This window comes from Pelecanus crispus, chromosome 1 (genome assembly GCF_030463565.1).
Source record: "Pelecanus crispus isolate bPelCri1 chromosome 1, bPelCri1.pri, whole genome shotgun sequence".
Classification (NCBI taxonomy): domain Eukaryota; kingdom Metazoa; phylum Chordata; class Aves; order Pelecaniformes; family Pelecanidae; genus Pelecanus; species Pelecanus crispus.
Window position 1 is genome coordinate 180071530 of NC_134643.1, and position 18563 is coordinate 180090092.

General features: G+C 36.7%; 1 protein-coding gene across 1 annotated transcript in view; it reads right to left on the reverse strand.

Annotated features, from left to right (window-relative positions):
• Positions 1-14838, reverse strand: part of UCHL3 (ubiquitin C-terminal hydrolase L3) — a 31250-nt gene extending 16412 nt beyond the window's left edge. The window contains exons 1-4 of the mRNA XM_075721771.1: positions 14748-14838; positions 11397-11553; positions 10917-11002; positions 9804-9851 (exon numbers count right to left, since the gene is read on the reverse strand). Coding sequence (XP_075577886.1) covers positions 9804-9851; positions 10917-11002; positions 11397-11553; positions 14748-14822 — 366 coding nt within the window. The 5' untranslated portion in view covers positions 14823-14838. The remainder of the gene's footprint in view (positions 1-9803; positions 9852-10916; positions 11003-11396; positions 11554-14747) is intronic.
• Between the last annotated feature and the right edge of the window lie 3725 nt (positions 14839-18563).

Below are 18563 nucleotides of genomic sequence, written 5' to 3' on the forward strand. Positions count from 1 at the left end.
TCTGGTATTGCATGACCATTTCTTTCTAAGAAGAAGTATTTATTACTGATTAATTTGCTAGTGGTTACAAAAATTCATCTAACTGGAAGCTCAAGTTTGGGGCATCCTCTCAGTGGAAAGTTCAAGCCCATGCCACCTTCCTCTAAGGAAGTTTCCCTGTCTATCAGCTGACAAACTATGCTGGGACTGGGGCTTTCTTCTTTCCTCCATTTTGAGGTTGTGTCTCTGCGTAGAAAGAAATGCTAGTTGCACTGGGACAGAGATCAAACAAGCTTTAACTGCATACCAACATCACTGGAAAATTGGGAGACAGAAGAAGATACAATACTTTTAATCCTGGTCTTTGTTTCCTACGCACAACCCTGAGATCAGATGCCCTGCCACATGTTCAGCATCTGCTCAGTTGAGTTGGTCCATGAGCGTGCAATATCTCCTCCCAACAAACTGTTTGTAGCCTTGTTATACAGTTCCCGTACAGCAAGCCCTGTAGCAGAGATGGGGGAAGGTTGAACTGACAATAGAAAGTGTAAATTTTCCAACCAAATGGGCAATATAAGAGTTATTATAGCTTTAAGATTATATTCAGAGAGGGTGTCCTTAATATCTATCATTTCCCCCACCCCCCACCCCCCGCCACCTTTTGAGGCTTTTTTTGTTTTGCTTAAGCAATTGCCCATTATTGAATTAAACACAATGTTTTAAAGGGCCTGTATTACAGTTCGAAGTGCAATAGCGGTTTTCTTCCTTAGAAGTCATTATCCTTAGTGGGTTTTTTACATGCAAATTAAATCTACGCATCACACTGTCTGAAAAGGTCCACTTCCTCCTTCTTCCTTCACAAGTGTTTTTAATCTTTTAACAGCATTTCAAGCCTGTTTTGGTGGTGGTGGTGAAACCTTGAGAGACATTAAGTTCCTTCAAGCTTTTATAAGAAGATAAGCAGCTAGACATGGAAGAGAAGCCTGACAAAGGAAGTATTCCACAGAGGCAGAAGCTGCTTCGTGAGCTCATCTCCAGCAGTATACTACAGAATTCACAGAAACGAGAGACATGATGAATATTTTAACTGCAAGAAAAGCTTTGTTTCTAACTAGAACTTCCTTACATGCAACAAAAGCCTGCACAACATGCAAATTCTTCAGAAGTTAAGGTTCATAAGCTCCACTCCTCACAGACCTACTTGTTTTGTCAACATTTCAATACACATTAATGCTGATAATCGTAACTGAGACTACAGTTTTTAAACTCAACTGGGCTACATCTGCTAGCTGATCAGCTTCTGCACCAGCAAGTTTAATTAGTGTTTCTGCAGCTGGTAAAAAGAAAATCTTACAGTATTCTCCATGTCAATTCAATCCATGCTTAATTAAGAATGGACAGTATCTTCCAAGAGTATTACTTTGCTAGACATATGGGTAAAGACAGAGCTTAAAGACAAAATGGTGAGATCAGAGCACCCCAAAAAAATCTTTCCAAAATTAGTGTTAATTTATCTCTCTCTGAAGACCTAAATGTAAGTTCTATGGCCTATGTTAGGCAAAAGTCAAGCTAGATTATCACAATGGTGACTTCTGTGATCAAAAATTAGTGGAATTGCAAAAAACAAAATTCCAAAGGTTAGGGAGCTCTGCAAAACCTAAATTGACTAGATTTTTCAAATAGTTTTTCCTCCACAGGTTTTTTTTTCTTAAAATAAATTGAACAGCATTGTTGCACACCCAATTACCATATTTTTAGAGTGCTTCCTTGAGCAAAGTCGGTTGATGCAACATCAATTCTCTGAGTAGTTTTAGTCCACTGTCTAGCTTCAGACATATTGGTAAAATGTTAGCAGTTTTAAGGATTTTGAGTTCTTATATTTTCTTCCCCCAAATTAGCGATTGGATAAAGGAAAAAAAAAGCGCCAAATCAGTTTCTGTTCTGCCTAAGGGAAAGAGGTTGAATGAACTCAACCACCATCTGTCCTGCCCAGCCTGCTAAAATGCCAAGTGTGCAAACACATGGCTAGAGCCTGCTGCTTACTGTCTCTTACACAGATAGTGCAAGAACAGCACTGGAAGCATTATGGATTGGAGAGATGGAAAAAAACCAACCAAACAAACAACAAAGCAACAAACCAAAACACCAAACCCCCAAACTTATGGCAGTAGGTTGGTAGACATGTTGGATGCAAAACTGTAGAAATATTTTTTGTTACTTTCACTTGTTATTTATTTTTTATATACTTGTTATTTAAATTCATAGGCTGTTTTACGGGTGCGAATATCCTCTACAGTTATGTTTCATCCTAGGAATCAGAGTTCCTTCGTACAGATTTTACAGTTAAGCGTAAGACCCAGAATAACAATTCAGAGCAATACTGTATTAATACCTTAGTAGTTATTTGCTCAGTATAGAAATCAGATTGATGCATGTCTCTGAAACACTGACATGTTAAATAACAGGGTGACGCAATGAGTCAAAGACTAACCAACTATAGTTTCCAAAACATTTCACATGACTCTAGTGAGCTGATTTTTACACTTTTTACTGCATAGGCTGTAAAAGAAAAAAAGCTAGAGCTAACATTTTTAGGCAACATCATTGCCTTTACAGGAGAGCTTACATGCTTGTTCTGTAATGCTAAGCTAAACAAAAAATCATCTTAGAAACAGTTATATAATTGATTTTATATTCTCCCAAGATGCAAATGTTTCTTTACAAGACTATGGATTATTCAGAAGAAACAACGAGGAATATGGGCTATTTAAGAAAAAAATCCCACCATATGTTCTTGGCAGGAGCAAAAGGGAAGCTCCTTTATGTTTCTTCTCTAACAATAAATTGTAATGCCCCAGGGAGCCAGACATCTTTGAAAGTTAAAGTTTTATAGCAGTTGAGAAAAGAGTGCATTGACTCCATTTAGTTCTTGCCAATGTTAACGACTGTTACTGTGATCAAAGTCTAACTTAGCGCATTCCAAGCAAGATTATAGTTCTCAAGGCACACTAGACAAGTTTACAGACTACAGTTTGCAGTTATGGTTTGAGTTAAGGAAGAAATCAAGCTGTGGTAGCTTTTTTAGTGGCTGCCAACTTCAATCCATGTTAAAAACATTCCTGATCATACTCGTGAACAAATGTGAACTGATGCGCACAAGTATTTCAGTTTTTTGTGAACATCTGAGACCAGTTCTTACTTGTGATTTTTACACTGACAGAGTCAGATACTGATTTTGATTTTCAAAAGCTAATTTTTCCACCATCAATATTTTTGATAGAGGTTGAAAGAGGTACGAGAATGTTGCTTTCATTTGAAGTGGCAGCTCAAATGCAGCACCTCACCCTGCTCAGTTCTGAGCCTTAGCCCAACATATAGTTCTAGTAGCCAAAGCTGTCAGTTGGTAAATAGATGTATGAAGTGTACTAAAAAAAACCCAAAAACCCAAAAACAAACAACAAAAACCCCCAAACCAATAAAAAAAAAAAATCACCCCAAACAAACAGGAGGAGTTACAGAACCAAAGGCAGCATTTTCTGTGCTCCCAGAAATAGTTGATACATATTATACTCCAGTTCTGCTTCTCTTCCATAATAACTAGTAACTGAAGGTTAAACTTCATTTAAGGAAGAGGAAAGAAAAAACAGGAATTTAAGAGCTCTTAATTTCCTCCTATGAATTTAGGCAATGAACAGAATCAAAAGCTCTTATTATTCTCTAACCAACATCTAACACAGGTATTTCAAGTGGCTGTTTCACTTGTATTTATTTGCTTAATTGAAACATTATTTTGAGCTATGCTGTCATAACAGTTAAAGAAGTAAACTTCCCAAAGACCACAAATCACATTCTGCTAAGCAGTAATGCATAAACCATACTAAACCTCCCCTGTCCAAAAAAATTTCAACCTCAAACACAAAAGTGATTCCATGTGCCGCAAGTACCACAAGACATAATAAAAAGTTCACTCTATCATTTGAACTTTTTATTATAAAGTGATATGGAAAGCCATTTGTCAGCAGTTAGTGATACCTTGATGTTGCACAAACAGCCTGCCAATTACTTAGCACCACAACTATTGAGTATTTGCTGTCCATATAAGCAAAAGCTGATCTAAAAAAGCTAAAAAGCCTTCTCCTCTCTTCCCAGGAGCATGCTTCTAATGCCTCTGTGTCAACATTAGTTCCTACAAGGCTATAGGATGAGCTGTTTCAGGAAGCTGTTTGGGAAGCTGACAGAAGATATTGTAGATAATCTGACAATCTAGAATGATTTCAGCAGCCACAGACACACATGGCTGGCTAAAACTTGAGATACTATTACCAGAGTCATACTTGAACAAGAGTTAAGCATGTCAAAGCCTTTAGAAATGCAGAAATTGAATACAGACTATTCTCTAGATCTAATTCCTTGACTAAAGGCAAATTAATCTTTTTAGAAGTACTTTATATGGTATAGCTTACCATTTTCCTTCCTGCAGAATTGAGCTGTAATGAAGCATAGTTGCAAAGTGGTGGATATGGATGTCAGTAATACGAGAGCAGAACAAAAATATCTTGCTCCTCGCATCATTATATTCACATATTAAAAAGGTCATTTATAGAATCATAGAATGCTTTGGGTTGGAAGGGACCTTTAGAGGCCATCTAGCCCAACCCCCCTGCAGTGAGCAGGGACAGCTTTAACCAGATCAGGTTGCTCAGAGCCCCATCCAACCTGACCTTGAATGTTGCCAGGGATGGGGCCTCTACCACCTCTCTGGGCAACCTGTTCCGGTGCTTCACCACCCTCATTGTAAAAAATGTCTTCCTTGTATCCAGTCTAAATCTATCCTCTTTTAGTTCAAAACCATTACCCCTTGTCCCATCACAACAGGCCTTGCTAAAAAGATTCTCCCCATCTTTCCTGTAGGCCCCCTTTAAGTATTGGAAGGCCGCAATAAGGTCTCCTCACAACCTTCTCTTCTCCAGGCTGAACAACCCCAACTCTCTCAGCCTGTCCTTGTAGGAGAGGTGCTCCAGCCCTCCTCTGGACCCCCTCCAGCAGGTCCATGTCCTTCTTGTGCTGAGGGCTCCAGAGCTGGACACAGTACTCCAGGTGGGGTCTCACCAGAGAATTTCAAGAATCAGTACAGATAATATTTTCTACCTGGAATAACTTCCCTCAAGCTATCATAGCATATCATTGCTTAACTGAGTTAAACTATTTCTACTCGTTTATTTCTATAATAGGCATGCCTTCACGTTTTGCTCCTTTCCTACTCTCTCGGAAAACTACACGGTAACTTTTTATTATTAATGAAAATGACTAGGTAGGATACAAAGTAAGTTTCTTCCCCAACTCCAAATTCAAAAGGCCTATTTGTTCTGCAAAAGACTCTAGACCTGGAAGTCTCTCTCACATAATGACATGTTTTCCTGGTTTCAAAAAACTCTCCCCTCAGATTTTCTGTTACTTGAAGATAGTTACTATGACTGTTTTGAAAGAAAGCAACCCAAGATAGTAATACAAAAAAAGTTAGATACAAACCTAACCCTGATCAGTGCTATTAATTGCTACTTTTCCTCCTTCAGATTTTGCCATAACTTCTTCATTAATGATCACTGTAGATTAGACAGCTAATGCAAATGCTCTAGCATCCACAAACTGTACTGTCTTTTTAATATTTTTGAAGGGTTGTGGGCTTTTTGGAGGGGATGTTTTTGGGTTTTTATAAGAGGGTATCAGAAATGTTAAGATGTGTGTAGTACAGGGTTTCAGCAGTTCAGGAACTGCTGAAGGAGGCACAGGAAGAGCAAAAACAAAAAGAAAAAAAACACATGCAAAACAAACAGAAAAACTCAAACACTGCTCAGTAAGAACAAACAATGTAAGGAACAGCTTAAAAGCATGTGCACTTCTGCAAAGAAGCAGGTTTTATTTTCCCCATCTTCAGACATCCTGGATATTATAAACAAAAGTACATGCTCAGCAGAAGACTCATGAAAGAATAAAGAGGATCTTGAGTAGCTGGCAACTACTCTAGTCTCAGCAATAGCTGCCTTTCAGGAGCTATACCAGAGAAAGGAGAGTGAGCTGGATCCATGAAGCTTTATCATAAAGACCTAGATCCTTTTTTTGGCAGCTCTGGATATGAAATACCTGTCACTTGAGAAAGCGAAAGCTTCAGCAGCATAAAGTTTAACAGAGACTGCTACAAAAGTCTTATGGTACTGGAACATGCGACCAGAATCAAACCACCCTTGAAACCACCACCATGCTTCTCCTGTGGAATTACTCCCAGATCTCACTGCTTGCTACTAAAGTAATTTTAAACAGACCTATATTTTTTACACATAGAAGTACCCATAGAACTGCTTTATCTATTTGCTTTATTGTAGCAAAAAAGTCAGCCATGGAGCCACAGAATCCAGGAGTCTTAACACAGAACTTGAATCAAACCCGGTCCAAAACCTGGCCTGAAGGATAAGCCCAAATTTACAATCCTTCTAATTTGCAAACCTGAAATGAATTAGCAAAATGAAAACTGCTTAACTGTTCTTAAAATTTAATCTTTTTGAAAGAACAAAACATTTCTCTATTTTTAAGAAAATATTAAGTTGTTTAATAAAATTTCAGTAAACTTCATTAAAAACCTCACGCATTTTAATACAAAAAACCTTTCCAAAATACTCAGTTCTAATTCAGTCTTTAGATAGCCTGTAAAAGTTTTAAATGCAATACCAAAAGTTTTAGAAAATGCCTAGGAACACAGCCTTTGGGTTTTTTTCTTTTTTTGAAACTAGGCAAATTAATCACAGCTATCAAACTTGGGAAGCCTGTTAAAGCAACCATCAAGGCAGAACACTCTATAGCTCTCAGCTTCAATCCATTTGCTTAGCAATTCATTTTAATGCTTCATCTAAATAGATCACACATTCATGATAAATCCTAGAAGCAAACTGATCACCGTAACTCTTCTCTTTCAGCAATCACCAACTGGAATGTAGAATTTAGCAGTCCACTAATATTAAAGTTATACACGTAATATCTTATCAAATACTTCTTTTTTCCCCAAATAGAACTCTTCTTCAAAACATAAGAAATTTTTAAAAAATCTGATTACAGATTATCCTAAAAAAGAAACAAATCCTACCCACAAGACAAACAGATGGAATAGAATCATAGAATGCTTTTTGGGTTGGAAGGGACCTTGAGAGATCATCGAGTCCAACCCCCCCCTGCAGTAAGCAGGGATTGAACCCGTGAACTTGGCGTTATTAGCACCATGTTCTAACCAACTGAGCTAACCCAGCTGGTCGTATACAGATACTAGAAAGATAGCACTGCTTTATTATTTCTAACCTTTTATTTCCAGATAGACTCGCTTTATTTTGCGGTTTGAAATACTCACATACATGGAACAGAAACAAAAGCACAAAATTCATTAGCATATTGTAAAAATCAAGTAGCCACTGAGATGATAACAAAAGCTTGTGAAAACTTAGCAAGAGTGTCAGGAGCAATCAACAGATAAAGGCTTTACTTCTTAGAATTAAAAGGCTGAATCCTCAAATATCTGAGAAATCAGAGCCCAGGGGAAAAAAAAAAAAAAAAGTATTATCAGAAGAGAACCTGTCTGTATACTTTGCTATTTTTAAACCTTCTACATCTCAAGATTTCAGAAAATTTTACTTTTACCTCAATGGTGTGATGGTGTGTTTTGCATGGTAGAAGGAAAAAAAATAGAATCTTGAAAGCAGTTACAAAGCTTCTTGACCAAATCAGCAAAGCTGACTGCCATACATCCCACTTTTGGAAGTTATTCTATCTAACACAGTTGAGCTTAAGCAACACTTTCAGAAAACTTAGAGTGGACAGTAGTATGCAATACTTATCTAAGGGACAGAACTACCGACAAAGCAGGCTGTTCTTACGAAGCATGCAAGCCAAGTTAATCATCCTAAAAGAGCAGGCCTGCATGTTATCTTAATCTTTAATTCTGTAGGAGACCTGGAAAGGACTTTTTGCTTGCAAAGCTACAGCACTTACTATCATTAAGCAACTACATAAGCCACTTTGAATTAATCAAAATAAAGATTTCTATGCAAAATGCCCTGGCTATTCTGGGGGAGGCAGAGGGGGAAGGCAGGCTGGGGCAGGGTCAGGGGGAGAACAAAAACCCAACAGTCATAGGAAGGCAAACGTGTTCCTTTCCAGCGCTCTGAAAGGAACTTTCAATTCTCAGGAAAGTAATCATAACAATAACAGATGTGCAGGAGGAATGGGATTGTCTTTTCTCTTGCTTCAAAGGTGCTAGAAATTATCAACTTACCCTGCAGGACAAGTCAACATCCTTGTATGACCTGCATATGCTAACTTCAGCATCTTCAAGGGCATGCTGTTTATTGGTCCCTTCACCACTACATGAAGAGGTATACAGCAACATTTAAAGTGTACCACTGGAAGGAAAAAAGACTAGGAGATTGCATTTTCTTTCCCAATCACTTCATAATTTCTGCCAGAAGAATGCATAGACAAACCTTTCCCTGGACGAATGTCGCAGTACATCAAAACAACTAAAGAAGTTTTTCTCTTTCACAAGGATCTTAGGAAAAGAGTCAGTCTTCAGCAACTTGTGGGAATAATCTCCATAGCCTCTCTCTTACTGCACTTGCCAAGAATATCTAGAAAAGGACTCATTTGTAAATAAAACAGACCAGATTTTTTTTTTTGGAGTCTCTCACTTAGAAAAGGAAAAGAAATATGAAATAGTTCTGATGTTTCTTCTTGAAATATAGAACTTCGATTAATTTAGAGAAAGAGATAAGAAGAAAGAGTGGTGGGTTTTTTTAAAGAAAATATCACAAAGGAAGTTGATTATCTGTAATAGAAGTGGTTAAAACAATTCTCTTAATTTTTATTTTCAGATGGTGGGGCAAGGGGGAGCAGAAAGGGCTGTTTTGCTTTCTCCTGCATTGTTTAGAAGACACAGCACAAGCTGCAAGAAGAAAGAAAACCTCACCTACTGTATTTAGAAAAAAAAGAAAGCAGATGAGCCACTGGAGTCACAGCCAAACAGAGGGTTCCTCTCTTTGTCAAACAAAGCAGTGCTAGCAACAATCTAATCAATTTCCTTTTTGTGGAACACATATTGAAATCTGAACTAGAAAGATGGAAAACTGCCTTAGTATGACTGAAGCAGAAAAATGCTGAATGTTAAGTTTATGATTATTTTAAGGTTTTTTGTTGGTTTTGGGGTTGGGGGTTTTTGGGGGTTGTTTTTTTCTTTTATATCATCCAATCTGTTGGGGAATAAAAGCTTATAAATATATGTATTGGTAAGAATCTATCTGAATTAGTATTTGTATACAAACAGCACATAAAAAATGGCAAACCAAGTATTGTACTATTTCTTTTCCTGAAGTAAAGCTTTCAGACTCTCATAAAACGTCTGTTCCACTTTTATGATTACTATGGAACTTACAATCCTGCCTACAAATTTGCAACATCAAAAAACCTCAGCTTTCATTAAAAATACTGTTACTGGCTGTTCTACTCTGAAATGAAGCTTGAAAAGATCATCCACGTTATATAAAAGCTTAAAAAAAAAAAACCCACACCCAGAAAACCTAGAAAGAAAAACCCCAACAAGCGTCAAGTTTGGCTTCGCCCCCAACAATGCCACTTGATTTTGTGCCCTGTTTTTTGACTAATGACACAATACTGCAGTCCAAAAAAATAATCTCCATTTCACTGTAAACTTTTAATATACGATTGCTTTCATTTCAATTATATTCAACTCAAAGTAGTTATTAACAAAGATTTTTTTAAAAAATTAATACCTCAGTCTGACCTTCATGGGCACTGGATTCATGGGTGACACGAATAGCCTAAAATTAAAACATATTTCAATCAGGCTTTAAATGAGAGACTTTCAGTGTTTTAAGAATCACTGTATGATTGTTCAGTGCTTGTAATAAATAAATAAAAAAAATAATAATATCTACTTCCAAGGACCTCAGAAGACAAATATATCAGTTTCATCACAGTCAATTCAAATCAAATACCTAACAGTTTGTAATGGCACTTTTACACAGAGAAAACACTACAGACAAGTGTTTTTGTTATATATCACTTCTTCAGCAGACAAAATACTTTAGATAGAAGCTGTGATCAGATACCTTGTGTCCAACATTTCTACAGAAAATGTCATTGAACCTCTACTGTTTCTGTTTGTTACTACTTCCCTTAGCCACATGTTAACACCCTTATTCCTGAGGCCTTCACAATAAGCTTAAACTGAACTCAGACTTGGAAGTCATCAGGATTTTCGTTTTGAGAGAAGATCATCATTACATCAAGAGCAACAGCACCATTCTCCCCTTCCACCACTGGCCAGGTATTTCTGCCACATCCTTTCCAACACCACTAATGATCTGGCTAACTACACTATCAGCTAGCTCATCTAATTGTTTGGGGTGGTGGGGCAACGAGATTATACTTCAGCCAAATCAGCTCTTTGTGTGCCCCAAACTGTTAGAGCCAGAGAGATTTGTGCTAGAAGGCACAAATGAAAGGAAGGAGCAGAATGACCACCCTTTCAGCAAACAGCCCCAGATCAGCTTAAATTGACCATTAAATTGCATCCTGAACCCTCCAAAAAGATTATGCACACATTTCTCATCCATTTCAAAGTCATTTTAAACTAAGCCAGTGAATTAATATGGATGACGAACATCGACACAATCCATTCTGCTGACTGAGCTACAGGCAGGCAGGCAGGAATACTTTAAACTACCAAAGCAGGTTTTTCTTTGTAGCAACTGTCTGATCACAAGTGCACACGTAAAATCAAATTGTTTAAGTGCTTCACTGGATCGAGTCCTAAGGACAGTACCTGCTCATGCAAGTAATTCTTACACCATTTCAAATAAAAGTAAAAACACGATACTAACTTCATAAGTTTCTAGATATTTGGCCCTCTCTTCAGGAGTCATAGATAGTGAATCTTCTAGGAACTTTTTCAATGAAGAATTAGTTTCTTAAAAAAAAATAAAAAAGACAGACATAATTAGAGTCATGCTTTAACTCCAACTTCATTCAAAGCTTACAGAATGCTTATATCCAACAAAAGGTTTAAAGATATAATTACATTGTATCTTTAAGACATTGAAGGCTGACTGTAAGAGGAACTGCTACCTGCTGCAGTTTGCAACATTTTCAGTGGTTTCATTTGTGGATTAGTATGAAATATTGGTTTTATTATTATAGGTAGAAACACTCTTTCAGTAGAGATTGTCCTTTATGAGTGATTATACGCAGAGAAAATAGTACAAAATGTATCCTTCCCTCCGTGCCTCCCCACAGTTAAGGGAAATAAAGGGAAAAGCCAACAAAAAACCCCAGCCAACCAAAAAAACCAACCCCAAACTTACCAAAGTTCATTTTATCTCTGTTGTTTGCAATAGCATGAATTAGCCCAATTGTTCCACAAGCATTGTTAATGGTCTGCTTCATGAAATACACTGATGATTTGACATCTTGCCCCTTAGCTTTTATTCTCTCTTCTTCTTCTGTTCTGAAGGTTTCATACTAGAAGGGAAGTTACAGACATTTCAGAAATGACACAAATAGATACTGGCTACATTGTTCAAACAAAAATAATTTTAAAAAAGCAACAGCTAACTAATAAAACCCAAAACTCAATTTGTAATTTGAAATGCTTAACACATGTGGTCTGGCAAGTATATGTAAATTTACTCAACTGAACAGCTCTATATTATTTCTTAAATGAATGCCTTGCCACTAGCCAAAAACCAGTCACACTTGAAACATCATTTTGAAATATGTGTTATCTAACATAATTTCAAAAATGTTCAAAATATTTCCTTGACCTGAGCACTTGTCACCATCTCTCTTCAATCCAACAAAAAGCTTTTAAGGACAGAGGTCTCAAAGTGCTATCAAGCAAACCATACTACTTCAGGTGTTTATTCAGCATGAAGCATTCTTACAAGTTCCATATTTACATTTCATTTTTTTCCAGGAATAGAAAATAAGATTTATATAATGCTCATGGCCTCAAAACAGGCCCTTCAAAAGCCATACTCATAAAGTGAATGTTTATTTTCTGTAATAAAAGGAAGAATTTAGTTTGATTGAATGAACTAAAGTACTTGTTTTGTAAAGATCATAATTGAATAAAATCTCTTATACTGTGCAACAGTGCGTTGGTTTTGTAGGGTTGTTGGTTGTGGTTTGTTGCTTCTTTTGGGGGAGGTTTTTTTTTGTTTTTTGTTTGGTGGGGTAGGGGTTTTTTTTTGTTTGTTTTTTCTTCTTTGGTTTTTTGTTTGTTTGGTTTTAAGATTTTCATCTTAAACAGAGAAAGAATGAAAGAAAACTGCAAATGTTCCAGACAATGCTGTTCTTTCTTCGCCTCTTTTACTAGGTAATTTTGCAGGGGAAAAAAAAAAAAATTAAGTAGAAGGGCTTTTTATAGAAGTACGACAAAAGTAGTTTGAATGCAGAATGTTATCAAGGAACTCTTCCTGAAAACCCATGAGAAATTTCTCTCAGACTCTATGTACTGTCAGTGACAAACAGAAACAAGAAATTTTTCCAGCATTATGTTTCCACGCTTGCAGCTTATCTGAATGTTCTGAATGGTATAAGTAATAGCAAGAGCATTTACAAAGCATTTTAAATTGACACCACTTATCTACAAGTTAACAAAAACAGCCTTAACTGAGAAAAAAATTTCATAGAGCATAATCGGACAAAAGTTCAGATTAGAGAAGGTAAACAATATAGCTGTCATTCACTCCCTACAAACCAAAATAAACTGCATGTGTTGAGAATACTGAAAATACCATTTTGAGCAAGGGTTAGACCAGATCACCTCAAGAGGTCCCTCCTAACCAGAGCTATCCCATGATACGCATTCACTGGACCATGCCCAAAATGCCCAACGCTGACAGTATTCACTGTCTAGAACCTACAATGCAGACTAAGAAAGTCATTGACCTTTAAACTGGACAATAACGCTAAGATTATCTGTATGCTAACAAGATTATCTTGCCCTAAAAGCAAGTTCAAGCAAATTGATATATAGGAAACATGACAGAAAGGAACTTCTAGACAGAAGAACAAAGACACGATACAAAAGTGTTTACGAAGGCAACAAAATTAAGAGGCACACTTTCATAAATGTAGACACAGCCAAGAAACATAAATAATAAATTCAATAAAAGCGGACTGTAACAGGTCATATTGAAAGGGAGACTGAGGAGGGGAGAAGTACTCCAGAAATACAAAATAATGCTCAAGAGTCTTGTGGAGTTCACACTGAACAACAAAAGCTTCAGAACATTGGGACTTCACATGAAAGATTCAGCCTTCACACACTCAGGCTAAACAGTTCCTAGAAACACTTGTGTCCCTTATGTTTCTGAAGGATTAACATGCTGGAGAAAATCTCAAATATTTGGCTGATGGTCAGATTTAATTGGTCGATGCAACAGAGCATATGCTGCTTCTCCAGTTCTGTTTATCATATGTTTCTTCAGGATGAAATTGGATACACCTTCTGGAACAAGAGGAAGGTTGTTCTTTCCCATGGGATAATGTTCCCATAGCATTATCTGACAAAGGAAGTTTGCACAGGCAGGGAGGCAAAAGGAGAGTGACAGTCGCAGAAGGAGCTCGGACCGGTAGCTCAAGCAGCCAGAGAAAAATCACAGCACACAGAAAACACCACCTCAAAGGTGACAGAAATTTCCTGAAGACAAGTGAGGGCAGTTAAGAGTTTGCTTAAATTCAAAACTATCAAGGCAGCCAAAATCAAGCCTGAAAAGGACTGCCTGCATAGCTGTTTTGGAGAAACTGAGAATGCAAAAATTTACAGGACCTAATGAGTAAGAGGACTGACCTAGTCACTCTTCTCTCTATTTAAACAGGTTCTGTTGTAGACATTAGGCTTTAATAGCTAACTGCCTTGTCCTTAGAAACCACGTTCTTTTTGAGACACATATTAAAAGGGAAAAGTTTGGGCAGATTCTCCTGAAACTTTTTGGCTGACCTTAACACAATCATGTAAGGATTTTATAAATTGAAAGATCAATATGAATCACGCATTTCAACCTACACAACACTCGAAGGAGATACGCAAGATGAATGTCTTCTCTAGGTAGAAGCATATGATGACACAAAATAAGCAGACCTGAAGATTTAACCAAATCAAGTATTTCTAAGTCTAACACAGAAGCAGGAGGAATTCTCTTTCATCTTAGAAATATGCCCCATTTGTCCAAGAAGTGAAAGCCATATTGGTACTGATGACCAAACTGAAAGTGGATTGAAGTTTGGTCAGTGCAACAGTATGAAAACTCAAAAAGTAGTTTGGCATAGTCCTACACCCTACTGCTTATTTTGTTTATGCTACTGTAGCTTTCTGCTAAAAGTAGCAGAACTGAGCCATTTCACAGTGCATATATTAAAAAAAGCAAGCCTTAAATTGTCTGTAATAGAAAAATGTGAGGTGTATTTCTCTGTGCTTCCCCATTAGCTTTTCTCACTCCAACTTGAAAAAAAATTGGAAATATACATGTAAGGTTATCAAAAGACTCTGAAGGAAGCATTTTGTTGTTGTTGCTGTTTTTAATTAAGAAGTCTCTTGAATAAGGTTTGAGTCTCATCTTGATTCTGACACCAAAGTAATATATTCAAACTGTTCATTCCCATTTCATTTACAACAAAAGCGATTAACTGATTATTAAATAAACATTTACCTTTTCTGTTATTGGAAAGAGAAGCAGCACTGCACAGACAGGCCTTGGCACCATGCTAAGTAGTTCTGGTTCCATACCGTAAACATCTACAAATTGCCAGTCAGGATGTATACCTAACTGTTTGAGAAACTGGAAAAGAAAAAAATAGAATGATATTAAATGAGTACATATACTTATCTTTTTCGAAGCATAACAGAGTATTTACAATGTGGAATACATTGCAACAATCCATACTTTCTGAAATTTAAGGAGAATAAACAAGATTCAGGTTTTAATAAGTAAGGCTGAATAAATCATAGTGCTAATAAAGACACACAAAATCCCCATGTTTTATTTATTTAAATAGCTTCATGAAAGGGAAGTGAAAAGACTCCCAGCACTATTTACTAAAGCATTAAAGCATTTCAGCTATTTTGAAAGCGTTTTGTCACAAAATAGAGAAGTACTGAATATTCACTTTAACCTGAAATCATGGGTCAGAGCACACATGAATAGACTTATGATATTATTTGACTCCATGAGTACTTCAGAATACCTGACACCAGTGCTCATACTGGAGCTGCTGAGTTTCAGCAATTCAAAAAAAACTGTGATCTTCGATGGCCTTTTGAGCAAGAGATACAAGACACATATTTTAGTAGGTGTACCTTTTAAGGTGTTCTTTTACATGAAAAATCCTTTTAAACCATGATAGAATAACCTATTTTGAAATAGACAAAGATTAACTGCCAGACAATAATCATGAATCAAGTAATTCTCAGTTGCTTCTTTAGAACTTCTGAAGAGCGCCTAAGCCAAAGGCTTTCTGATCATCTTTCCTGTACTACAGCTATATGTCACAATACAAAAAGTGATTTTGCATCTTTTACCTAACATTAAGCCACTTAATAAGGAAAGAGAGCCTGTAGCACCTACTAAACTTTGACAACCTTAGCCTACAATTGGGTTCTCACTTTTTATTCAGATCTTCTTCTTTACTCGGATACCACAACAGTTGCAGAATTAGTAAATACATATGATCTAAACCAATTTGAAATATTTGTGTTATCAGAGTCTAGAATAACCTAACTGAATTCAGAAACTATTACTACTATACACACAGTGACCATTCAGAATTATAAGAAAAAGCTAATTGTACACTGTGACATACACAAATCCTATTTTGAAACACTACTACTACAGGTAAAAAGAAATACATTTTGGAGGAAAACTTAAAGATGTGGGAACCCCGTGTATTTTCCAAAAAGTTAACATTTCACAACTTACTATACTTCTGCTGGAAAAAACATATTCTACAGAAAAATCTTACCCAGTCACCTGGGGCTCTTGAGTTTAAAATAAGGAGTCTGCTGATAAACAGCTGCAAATTTAAATGCCTGAAAAAACACGCAGCAAGTAATATTCTTCCACTTTCTCTAATGGAAAAACAACGAACTCCTAAAGCATTTCTTTAGCCAGCTCTCAACAAAACTCAACTCTGCAGTTCCCAATACTGTTCCCAAAAGTGACACTGTAGAAGACCAGAGTAATTTGCCCATTATCTTTCTCAGAGGGGAAAGATACTTTAAAAGCTTCATCGTACTTCCTGCCCAATGCTATTTGAGGAAACCTACTGATATACATTTGCAGTAAAGATGCTTAAGAATCACGTAAGATTATAAGCCTAAATGAAAGGCATAGATGAGTCTCTTCTTTCCATAGTCCACCTAGTGAGCAGGTTTACACATACGCACAAGAATTCAGTAACAGTTATGCCATGTTTGAGTAGATTCATACCTACATAAACATAACTGTGAGAAATACCCCAAATTAATATTTTATTAAAACAAAACACAAGAACGTATAACAAAATACAAGTGTCTCTGTCTAACATGAGATCCCTTCAAATACCAGTTTCAACTTGTATTGGGCAAGAGGCAAGGTGGTTGTCTTTCAGGAGATGTAGCCAAGGGGCTGACTCTCAGTATTTAGCGATGTAAAGGAGACAGTTTCCACAAAGGCTGAATGTGTGGACAACAACTATTTATAAAGAGTAAGGAAGATTTTTACCAGTACCACTTACGACTATCCTCTACAAGGGTGCAAAGCAATAGAAAACAAACATACCCTTAAGTTTATTAAGAGAATGAAGCTGCAGTTTGCAGCCAGTGTTTTGGGTGGGAGGGACGACACACTTTACCATTTTAAATGCATTATTCTCTTTCCATTTTACACTGCAAGACATGACATCAAAATCAAGGGCAAGTGAAGGCGATTTAAGTTGGAAAAAGAGTTTAAAGAGTATCTTGGAAAAATTAATATGTCTTTCTGTGTATCTACAGTAATAACATATACAGTTCACAGAGCTAGTTCAGTATTTGATTCTGGTTGCATTGTAAAATATGGAGATTTTCTTTTCATAAGGCCACGTAAACACTTTCCCCCATTTTTCTTTTTTTCTTACACTACTACAAAGAGGAAAAGGGGGATGAGGGGAAAACGTGTCTTTGTCAAGTTCCTAAGGAAATTTTGTTCCCTTATGTAGGGGTTTGTGGGACTGGGCACAAGTCATAATTAAGGCTTTGTATAACCTACCCTTTTCAATATTTTAAAAAACAAGCTAGTTTTGAAGTACAATAAGAAAATTCACTCAGAAGATTGCTTATGTAATACACCAAGCTCTTTTGCTTCTGTACCACCTTTAAGCCTTGCCAAGGTTGGGAGGAAGGCCAAATTATTATCTTTTAATGAGAATGGGGAAAAGGGAAAGTCTTAAGTACTTACTACCTAATGAAACAGAAGACACTGTATTTTGAATTCCTATCCTAACCCTCTAGGTTGTGAACATAATTACCATTTTGTGAATAACAAAAAGATTCCAAAGGGGAAGGGAGTACATGTATGGGTACATTAAAATATTATTTGTACTTCCAGTACTTCTCTTATGAAGCCAATGACTAATCTTTCCATAATTTTTACTGCTGTTATTCAGAACTGTGGGAAAAGTAATGCAAGTGAAAAAATACCATTTATTATTTTGCAAGATTACATGAAATAAGGATACAAAACCCAAACAAAATAAAAACCCCATTCACCTAGAAGAAGAACTCACAACCAGGAGAGACAGTGCTAGAAGGATCACATTAAACTACTGGACAAGTAAGTGATGTAGGTTCTCCTGTCCTGTCGTATACCACTGGGGGGAAAAAAAAAAACCCTCAACCAACCAGAACAAACAAAAAACACCTCCACAAACCCCAAATCAACAAAATGTTCCCTAAACCCAAGCATAGCTACACAAGCTCCTGAATGAAATATTCAACATACTAAAACTCCACAGATACATGGTGCCTTTCATTACTCACGCTACCATACTGACTAGAAACTTTACAATCTAAGAAACTATTAAGTTTCAGTATACAATAAGAATGATGACTAGAAGTGATGGTCAGCCCTAAAGAGAACAGCAAGAGTGTAGACTTAGTATGACAGGTAGTTATCTTAACACACAGGCAGCCTAACAACTTTACTGTAGAATCATAAAAAAAAAAAACCCAAACAAACCCCCCAAAACACAACATAAGGAGAGACCCAAAATAGGCAAAGGAAATATCTCTGTGTATCAAGAGGGTTTCATTCAGGCCTGGGAAAAAACAAGAGAAAAATTCTTCTGAAAACTTAGTAAGTAGATGATAAAAACTGGCAGCATAAGCCCCTGTGTAAGACAGACTGACAGATGGGTAACAGATGAACAATAGATGGCAGGATGGGAAGAACCCTTAAAACAACTACACGGAGCTTACTTTTAATGTGGAGATATGCAAAGGAAAAAAGGAG